Source organism: Trypanosoma theileri (assembly GCF_002087225.1).
Source record: "Trypanosoma theileri isolate Edinburgh chromosome Unknown TM35_Tth_24_V1, whole genome shotgun sequence".
Classification (NCBI taxonomy): Eukaryota; Euglenozoa; class Kinetoplastea; order Trypanosomatida; family Trypanosomatidae; genus Trypanosoma; species Trypanosoma theileri.
In genome coordinates, this window is record NW_021639866.1 from 81,991 (window position 1) to 92,095 (window position 10,105).

General features: G+C 42.0%; 5 protein-coding genes across 5 annotated transcripts; all 5 read left to right on the forward strand.

Annotated features, from left to right (window-relative positions):
• Positions 1–226: 226 nt before the first annotated feature.
• TM35_000241340 (gamma-tubulin complex subunit) lies at positions 227–2,593 on the forward strand (the record flags this gene model as incomplete). The annotated part of the gene is made up of 1 exon (XM_029027546.1): positions 227–2,593. The coding sequence occupies one exon, from the start codon at positions 227–229 to the stop codon at positions 2,591–2,593; it is 2,367 nt and encodes a 788-aa protein (XP_028881050.1).
• A 588-nt stretch (positions 2,594–3,181) lies between these two features.
• TM35_000241350 (a44l protein-like protein) lies at positions 3,182–4,924 on the forward strand (the record flags this gene model as incomplete). Its single annotated transcript, XM_029027547.1, has 1 exon — positions 3,182–4,924. One exon carries the CDS (start codon positions 3,182–3,184, stop codon positions 4,922–4,924), a length of 1,743 nt encoding a protein of 580 aa, XP_028881051.1.
• A 265-nt stretch (positions 4,925–5,189) lies between these two features.
• On the forward strand, positions 5,190–6,146 carry TM35_000241360 (activated protein kinase C receptor; the record flags this gene model as incomplete). The annotated part of the gene is made up of 1 exon (XM_029027548.1): positions 5,190–6,146. The coding sequence occupies one exon, from the start codon at positions 5,190–5,192 to the stop codon at positions 6,144–6,146; it is 957 nt and encodes a 318-aa protein (XP_028881052.1).
• Positions 6,147–6,492: 346 nt separating this feature from the next.
• Positions 6,493–8,178, forward strand: TM35_000241370 (uncharacterized protein; the record flags this gene model as incomplete). The annotated part of the gene is made up of 1 exon (XM_029027549.1): positions 6,493–8,178. The coding sequence occupies one exon, from the start codon at positions 6,493–6,495 to the stop codon at positions 8,176–8,178; it is 1,686 nt and encodes a 561-aa protein (XP_028881053.1).
• Positions 8,179–9,171: 993 nt separating this feature from the next.
• TM35_000241380 (alkylated DNA repair protein alkB like protein 7) lies at positions 9,172–10,014 on the forward strand (the record flags this gene model as incomplete). Its single annotated transcript, XM_029027550.1, has 1 exon — positions 9,172–10,014. One exon carries the CDS (start codon positions 9,172–9,174, stop codon positions 10,012–10,014), a length of 843 nt encoding a protein of 280 aa, XP_028881054.1.
• Between the last annotated feature and the right edge of the window lie 91 nt (positions 10,015–10,105).

The following is a 10,105-nucleotide window of genomic DNA, read 5'->3' on the forward strand; positions in this document are numbered from 1 at the left end:
TATTATTATTATTATTATTATTATTATTATTATTATTATTATTATTATTGTGTGGTCCTCGATGTGCTTGTTGTTGTGAGGGCATTGCTCTCGCTGTCGTTCTTTTTCCGCTGGTGTCGATGCTGAAACCGCACACTCTTGCTTCTTCACCCACTCACTCTTTATTTCCTTCCTTTGACTTTCTTTTTTTCTGTGTTTGAAGTATAGTCTAGTTTTTTTTCGTAGTATGGCAGATAGTGGTAGCGGACTTTCTAAAGATCTGTCTCCAATGCCAAAGTGGCATAAAGCAGAAGTAGATGCTCCTCGTGTACGTGAAACTGCTCAAAGAGTTATACCCTTTCGTGCTGTTGTTCAGTCACCGTTAGGTTCTTCTGTAGCTCAGAATTCTTGTGCTTCACCACCTTCTGGTGGTTCGCGCCTTCCTTCCGATAATAATGTTGGTACTGTTGGGCAAACTGATGATACTGAAAAAAGTTTGCAAAGAAGTCAGCAGGAAACTGAGAAGGAAGAAGGAGGGAATGATATTTTTTCTGTTAGGGATGAGAAAAAGCATGGTGGATTTGAGCTACCTGGACGTCTTTTTGGACGACGAGATCGTTGTTCAGGTAATACTTCACTATTCCTGCAAGAACCCACGTCGATGCGTACTTCTGTAGGTGTTGCTGGTGTTACAAATCATTATCGTGATGGGATGCATATGACAAACGATGTTTTAAGTGGTGGAGCTCTTGATGGTCGTATTAATGCAGTTTCCACTGAAGGAAGTGGTGGCAAGTTTGTAGAGGAAAATGAATTTATTTCTGACGTTCTTTTTATGTGGATGGGTGTGGATAAAACAAAGTATTTTGTGTACGATGGAGCAGCACATCGTTATATTGTGAATCCACAGTGGGGTACAGTACGACAGCGACAAGCTGCAGCTGCATTGCAGGAGTGTGGTTGTTTGGCACGTCAAATTGATGATGTGCTAAAGGGTGGTACAGCAGAGCGCTCATTTCTACAGCAAAGTTTACGAAGTGCGGTACGTTTACAGCTCTCTCAATATCATTGTTTAGTGGCATCATTCCGTGAACGACGATCTCCTTCCATGACTTTCAGTGATTTGGTTGTTGCATTCAAACGTGTGCAACCTAAACTACGAGTACTTCACACTATACTCCGTGAAACGGAGTCAGCGAAGGGAGGTGAACTTGCTTCTAAACTCCAGAGACTTGTTCAACAAGGATCAACACGTCTTTATGCTCTTTTATCTGATGTGTACATGGAAGCTGTGAGTCCCCTTCTTCAGATGACTGTGTCAAGTATTACAAAAGGAGAAGTTTCTGATCCTTTTAGTGAATTTTTTGTAAAGACTAATTCAAGGATTGATGATACATCTGATGCATTCTGGTCATCTAAGTTTTCACTTTTACCTGAAATGCTACCAACTACAGTCCAACGACCTTTAGCTGAACAAATCATGCTAGTAACGAAAAATATAAGCTTCATTAGAAATTGTTGTAGATGTAAACAATGGCATATGGATCCTTCCATTGTAGCAGCAGCACAAAGTGCGTCTTTTGATACAATTGGCGTTGTTGTTCGAGATGCCGTGCGGTTTACTAATACTGCAGTATTGAGGTTAATTCGTGAAGAGTTTCATCTTGATAACGTACTACGCATGGTGAACGCATTTCTTCTTGTAGGTAACGGTGATTTTTATGAACTTCTTATTAGCAGATTAGATCCTGTGCTAAGCAAATTGAGCCATATGGTACAGACTTCTGTCGTTCGGGATCATATGCAGAGTGCACTTCTTGAAATTGTACCTTATACAAAACATCTTGATACAGATCTCTTTTCTATGCTTCACTGTGAATTGGTGAAAGACGATAAAATTATAGGTTGGGATGCCTTTGTTGTCACGATGCCAGTACCCTCACCTCTTAACAATATTTTTGATGTAACTGCCATGAAAGTATACCGTCGTCTTTTTCGTATAATGTTTAAGGTAAAAAGGGCTGAAGTCGCTCTAAAGAAATCATGGAGACAAAGTGTTGTGTTGGATCGCATTATTGGACGACTTCATAACACAAACCGAGAAGCAACCGCATGGAGAGAAGTTGCTGCTGATGCCCACCTTCTCGGATTACAGTTGAATCATTTTGTAAACAATCTTTGGTCTTATCTCGTATCTGAGGTTTCTACAGTATCATGGGATTTGTTGATGCGTGCACTTCGACAATGTACCTCTTTAGACGATGTTCGCGCAGCCCATATAGCGTATTTACAGTATTTGACTCTTCACTCACTTCTTCATGGTGACTGTGCTTCTATGCGGCAAAATATTGAAAGTGTACTTAGTATTGTTCGTCAGTTTGTTGGAGCTCAAGCACTTCTTACTTCACTTTTAGAACGTGGAAACGGAGATGTATTCTCCATTAAGAGAGAATATCAACGACTGGCAGATGATTTTCATCGAGAAATATCTTCACTTCTAACCACACTTGAGGAGCAACATCTTCAATTCGATTTCTTGAACTTTCTCCTCCTTAGGCTTAATTTTAATCATTTCTATCATGATAATGCATTTAGTACCAACACAGAATTTTAGAATTCCAGTTTTTGTTTTTGTTTTTTTCGTTTTTGAACTTTCTTTGTCTTTGGGTGTTTTTTCTTTGAATTTCCCGTTTTACATGTCCCTTTAGAGAATGGGACTGTAATACATGAGTGAAAGGGGAACATTGAACAGACTCATATGATGGAACTTAAGGTCATTGAGGAATGTTGATCACGTATTCGATCCTCAGGTAGAGGAGAGGTGATTAGTGAACGAATGGACAGAGAAAGCTAGAAAGAGAGAAAGAGGAATGAAAGAGAGGTTTCTCTAAGTTGGTGTAAGGGGGATGAATCGAATACAAGGGATACTTTTTTTTTTTTGTTATTATTGTTCTTCTGTGTTTGTGTGTGAACACTTTACAGGTTCATTCCCTTCTCGTGTATAAGTAGATACCACTCTGGAGTAGTGCTACTTGGCAATGAAAGTAGATGGATATTGGTGGTTTTTTTTTTTTTTTTTCAATAAACCATGGTAGTTACATGTCATATGGATTTCTTTCGTACTTGATTCTCTATTGAAGAAAAAAAAAAAGTGCAGAGAATTAAATTAGTGTGGGTCAAAAGGCAAAAAAAAAAAAGAATTATGAGTTCTTTTTTTGATGTTCCAGAGCGAAATGTACTGAAGGAGGCCAACCAAAACAGTTCCCGTTGTTTCGCTTCTTCACCCAATGTACTGGGTATCCTTCGCCCAGAGCAATCTATGGGTGAAGCTCCGCTCTTTCTCTTAGTACTATTTCTTGCTTTTTTATTTCTGTCAGGTCCAAGCAGGGCGATATGGGATCATTTGATGGTCAAGTTGAGACGACGCCGAGGAGAACTTAGAGGGGAAGTAGTGCGTACTATTACGGGTGAATTTCACCGTGGAGACTCTCAATACCGCTGGAGCGAAGATAGAGGAAGTAGTCATAGTGGAGTCCTTTTTAATGCCGTTTTACTGCGTATTGCTAGTGATGGGGAGAATTTTATGAAAGGAAATATATGGAAAGCCGAAAAATGGCTTGACAAACCTTCAGTATTGTTTCTTTTTGATCCACTCAAAAGTGATTCACACTTGGTTCTGGGTTCATCTTCATTCGAACCTGTTGGATATTATCATGCAAATGTCGAATATCGTGCTTTTCAGGAACGAAGTCAGCTATATAGATATACAGTTCTGAGGCTTCCAACAGCAGGTTCGTGGATATCACTTTCTGACAACATTGAAGTAACTTATCAACGGCGAAGAGTGAATGGGGAAAAAGTAGAGAAGGTTGATCACACACTATATTTAAAGGCCCAGGGTCAAAAAAGTGCTGAGAGATTGGAGAGTTTTGTGCAACAGTCTATTCAAGAATATGTTACGAGGTTACCAGTTGCTGTGGGAGCCCAGAAATATTACTTTCACATGCAGAACGATGGAAAGATGTTACGCTTTAAAAAACAACCTCTTGGGATTTTTAACTCGTTTGATACAATGTTCTTCAAACAGAAAAAAAATGTAATAGATTTACTTGACCGTTTTTTAGAAAAACGAGGACGATTTGCTGTTGAAGGATTTCCTCATAAAATTGGTTTTTTTGTGTACGGTTCACAGGGGACGGGCAAAACATCATTTGCTACCGCAGTGGCGGCTTACACGGGTCGTCACGTGATTTCTGTGGATGTATCTATGATTTCCACAAATAAACAACTATATGATATATTCCTTAGTCGTAGTCTTCATTGCATCGGTGAAGTTCGACCATTTACATTCGAGTTCGCTGACGTTATATTTCTTCTTGATGACACGGATCCGATGGAGAAATTAGTACAATCTCGCGATTCAAATGAAAATAATGTGAAAGAAGATATATTCGACACCAAAGCGTTATCACTTATTAGCAAGTGTAAAATAATGTCAACTGACAAGGTAAGTCTTTCAGCTTTTCTCAACGTTCTTGATGGTGTGGTTGAAACTCCCTCCCGCATTATGATTATGGCTACGCGTAATCCTAAAGGTTTTGATCCTGCTTTACTAAGGCCTGGTCGCTTTGGATACAAAGTTCATATGGAACAAATGCATTTGCCAGAATTGATAGAGTTATTGGGACTTTATTTCGGTACAGAAGAAACAATCAAGAAGGCACGTTACACCAACGTAGTAAAGGAATATTATGGATATGATGAAGCAAGTAAACCATTACGGCGATTATCACGTAAAGATAAGGCGCGCGTGGAACAGTGTGTTTCGTCACTAGAACCTACAGGTTTTGTTATAAGCGGTGCAATAGCTCAGTCTATATGTTTTTCTTCTACTTCTCTTGATTCCTTTTTGGATAATTTGCAGCACCATCTCAGAAACAAATAAATTCTACATGACAATTAGAACTCCTACTACAAAGATTGATCCGTCTCTGCATTGATACCCACACATCTTTTTATTGTCTTTATTTCTTCCTTGATTGGTATTGCAAACATGAAACTATCTCTAACATGTATAAAGAAATACTGTATACCATTGATATTCTACCTCTCTTCGTACTTGTACCTTTTTATCTCTTCTAATTCTCTTTTTTTTTTTTTATGAGTAGCAAGCTAAACAGCACCCCGAGCACTCCACTTTAATTCCTGCCATGGCCGTTACTTACGATGGACAGCTGAAGGGCCACCGTGGGTGGGTCACCTCCCTCGCCTGCCCGCAGTCCGCTGACTCGTACATGAAGGTGGTGTCAACATCCCGTGACAACACACTCATCTCATGGGGCGCCAACCCCGACCGCCACAGCGAGGAGAGCGACTACGGTCTCCCTGAGCGCCGTCTGGAGGGTCACAGCGCTTTCGTGTCTGACGTTGCTCTGTCGAACAACGGCGACTTTGCCGTCTCCGCCTCCTGGGACAACTCCCTGCGCCTGTGGAACCTGCAGAACGGTCAGTGCCAGCACAAGTTCCTTGGCCACACCAAGGATGTGCTCGCCGTGACCTTCTCCCCAGACAACCGTCAGATCGTCTCCGGTGGTCGCGACAATGCTCTGCGTGTGTGGAACGTCAAGGGAGAGTGCATGCACACGCTCAGCCGTGGTGCCCACACTGACTGGGTCAGCTGCGTCCGCTTCTCTCCCACCCTCGAGACACCACTCATTGTTTCGGGTGGTTGGGACAACCTCGTGAAGGTGTGGGACCTTGCCAGCGGCAAGCTCGTCACCGATCTGGTAGGCCACACGAACTACGTCACCTCCGTGACAGTGTCACCCGACGGCTCGCTCTGTGCCTCCTCTGACAAGGATGGCGTTGCCCGCCTTTGGGACCTGACCAAGGGAGAGGCTCTGTCGGAGATTGCTGCTGGTGCTCCCATCAACCAGATTTGCTTCTCGCCCAACCGCTACTGGATGTGTGCTGCCACCGAGAAGAACATCCGCATCTTTGACCTGGAGAACAAGGAAGTCATCGTTGAGCTCACACCGGAGGCACAGCAGAAGAGCAAGAAGGCACCTGAGTGTGTATCCATTGCGTGGTCCGCCGACGGCAGCACCCTGTACTCTGGCTACACAGACAATGTCATCCGCGTCTGGAGTGTGTCTGAGCAGGCATAACTGCGTCTATCCCTGCGACATTGACAAGTGGCAATCCTTGGTGTTTTGTGCTGTCATCAACTCCCGGGACGCTGCACTGTGACACGTTGACCTGGAGTTGGATGGCTTGCTTTTTTCTTTTTAATTTTTGTTTTTCATTTTTTGCCTGTCTTTTGATTTACCTTAAACGTGGTTTTTTTTACTGGAGTGATCTGGTTGTTGTTGTTTTTTTTGTGCGTGAGAAAGATGCCATGTTTCTCCTTATAAACGTTGTGATTTTTTTTTGTTACATATTGCTTACTTATTTTTTTGTTTTTTTAGCTATTTCGGTGTAGGTATACATATATTTAGTTAACGTATTTGTTCCATGATACGTCGAAGCATGAAGTGGTCAAGTGCACTGAACAACAGAAGCAACACAACCAATGTTCCTGTTGTTGCACCAGGTGTTTTGCGATCCTTATACCGTATGCTACTTAGAGAAGTGAAAAAATTAGACGATTCTCCCGTCTCAAAGACTTTGTTTCCACTTAATAAGGAGCTACAAAATATCACAAAAAGCCATGGTCCTCTTTATGTTCCTAATGGAGTAAAATATATGAAAGTTCTGCGTGATGTGTTTCGTGATACAAAATCTCCTGGTAATGTGAATTTAGCTTTTGATACGTTAACACGTCTCCGAGCGCACAATGAGAAAGTTACCGCAAAAGTTCCTGTTTTTATGAAGGACCATACTCCTTTAATTAATACAATGAAAGCGTCTCAGCCAAAAAAAGGTATCTACCGAGCTGAACCTATTAAATATACAATTAACAAGGGCCCTAAGTATGCCCCTCTTGTTGGTTCTACGTTTTCTGTTCCTACTAAGGTCGTTCTGCAACAAACTCAAACTGTTGATCTTGCAGAAGGTGTGGCCTTAGTTGCCCATCCTCTTTCTTCAACGCATGTGGATCGACGTGTGTTGCTAATTACAGAGCGTAATCATCATGTTACTACAGCTGTTGTACTAGACATGATGTTTACTTACCCCCTTTCTCGTGGGAATCCTATGTTCCCTGAAGTGTTCTGGGGTCATGAAGTGTATGATGGAGGTTTTTCACAGATTGGCTTCACTATGCCTCCTACAGCGCAGATTAGTATTCTTCATACTACTAAACCTCCCACAGAACCAGAGTCTTCTCAATATCTTGCTTGGCTTAAATGGAAAGATACCAAATCAAAATCCAAAACGGCAGAAACTCCTGCAGAACATCATTCTTTATTATGTAAGCCTCTTATTCGTGGTGGGATTTTAGAAGATGGTAGTGAAGAACCAACGCTATATTTATCAAAAGTAGAGGCACTTCCATATTTGGCTCAATTGTTGCCAGGTAAACCACGATCCTCCCTTCGGGTATACTGGGGTAGCATGCGATGGCCTACACAACAACTTGAGACTGAGGTGGCGAACGGACATTGGATTCCTGTTAAGCTTTCTCCACAGTTCTTTGGACCATATCCATTAGTACCAGAATCTGGAAAAGTGGAAAGGTTTCCTACAAAGGAAGAGTTGGAAGAAGCTAGGGTAACACGTGAACGACGATATGGTGTAGATATTTCCCTGCCACAAGTTTTTCCTCCGGATCAGATCCTTCGACGTCGTGAATGTTTGTGGGACCAAATTATGTATAGTCTTGGAGGAGAATTCAGTGCTTTGGTAGGATGTGTGAATCCTTTCTCAGGAACCACACGTGGAGTTTTACCACTAGAAGTCTCAGGACCCTCTGTAATGAGTGAAGCTGTGGCTGCCGTTGATGATGATGATGATGATGATGCTTCAGCTGAAGGGGACACAATATTAATGGAAAGTGATGAAACAGGGGAAGAAGAAGAAGAAGAGGGGGAAGAATATGGGAGCAGTGATGATGACCACGATGTCCATAATCTCGTATTTAGTGATAAGACGGAGGTAGAGAAAGGGTCAACGCCACGTCTAGTGGAGGAAGACGAGAAACCATCAGCTGTGGTTAAACCTGTTGGAGAAGAAAAAAAAAATGACAAAGAAAAAGAATAATCTTTAGTCTGTATATCTTTCGCACGTTTACAAGAAAAAAAAGAGTGTGGGTGGAGAAATTAGAGGTAATGTCAATCTCTTTGAAGTCTAAAAGAGCTGCATCATTTTGTATTTGCAATTTTTTTTTTCTTCCTCGACACTTCTGTGCTTGCCTGTCTCTTTTTGTTTTTTTGTTTTTTTTTTTCTTTGTTTGTTTCTATATTTGAGAAATGATAAGAGAAACTTCATGAATAAGCATAATTATTGTATGTCATTGATTTTTGTTAGGCTGCTTCCTTCTCATGTTTGGTTTTTTTTTTTTCATTTTTCATCTCTTTCGCTTCTTCTTTATCGTTTTTAAGCCTGGGAGATTGCAACTGAGCGGAGGTGCCTGTCCAGAAGTACAGGAGTGCAGTCACGTAGTCTTCTTTGTGTGTGTGTGTGTTTTTTTACTTCACTCGTTAAGTAATGACTGAAGGTGCGATAAACCACAAGATCACCCTACGCCTTACCCCCAAGACAGGCATAACGGAAACACTTCCTAATATGAATTGTGACCCAAGTGAAACTTTAGGTCAGATACAGGCCCGTATTAAGAAAAAATTAAAGCGTCCTGTGCTTTACTTGTTCATCATGCGTGGATCTGAGGGGTTTATACCAACACCTGATCAAACACTGGAGTCTTTGTTGCGTGCCTATGCAGAGTCAAAGGAGCAAAGGGAATTGTCAATAGCTGTATCAACAGGAATTTTTCACGGTTGATTGTCATTGGGATGATTGGTACACCTGGGAAACTGCTAGAGACGGAAAGAAAGAAAAAAAAATCTAAACACCAGCAACGAAAGAAAAATGTATCTAGAATGTTTTTTTTTTCTTTTTCTTTCTCTTCAGAGTAAAAAAAAAAAAAAAAAGAAAAAAAACTATCAAAGATAGAGACCAGAATCAAAGAAAAGTAGAATTATAAAAAGAAAAAAAACATTTAACCCATTACAATATATTAAGTACAGCAGGGGAATGAAAAGAGGATGTATATTTTTTGAGAAGCTTTCCAGTTATGTCTCGTTGCGGTATGCCCCGAGTTTTCGGCAGCCCCAACCTTCTGAAGTAGTGGGAGTCTCTACCAAATTAATTCCTTCTGATTGCGTTCCTGCGTTTGTGATTCCCAACGTTATTACAGAAAGGGAAGAAAAGGCTCTCCTTTCTCTTGTTGAACCGTGGTTCGCCCGCCTCCCATACAACGACGGACATGCCGATTCTCTGATACATCATTTTAAAGAATTCTATCGCTCTTACAAGGGGTTGGTGGGAGATGCGGCGTCGGAGGTAAAGGGTAACACGTGCGAAACGCGAAATGGGGAAAAAGACTTCCAACTTTGCCACACTGCTTTAAAAAAATGCCGGGGGTTAGCGGCAGAATATCTCTCAAACATTCCCTTGGACGATAGGGTTCATTTTTTGCGATTAAGCGGAAATGGGTTTATTCGGGCACATGTTGATGAAAGTAGAAATTCAAGTGGAATTATCGCCGGCGTTTGCCTTGGATCCGCACGCGTGATGACGCTGACGCATCCAAAATACCCTGGGGAAAGGGTGGAATTAATGCTTGCACCGCGGTGTTTCTACATTCTTATCGGAACGGCGAGATATGAGTGGGAACATAGCACCGATTGGGTTGAAGACGATGCCGAGCACCTTGAACGCGCACGCGGCCGCAGAGTGGTTGAAGGAACCCCACTTATTTTTGATGGGAAAGAAACGGAATTCAGGAGGGGAGAACGGACAGCTGTAATATTCCGCGGCGTTTCGCCTATGGAGTTGTTGCTCTCCAGGTCCGGGCGCGGGCGGGCAGAACGATAGAACGGAAAAAGCCGGACGCAAACACCCACCCGAAAACGGCCCCAGCGACAGGGAGACGCAGCGGGACGGCTGAAAGAAAAAAAAAAAATAG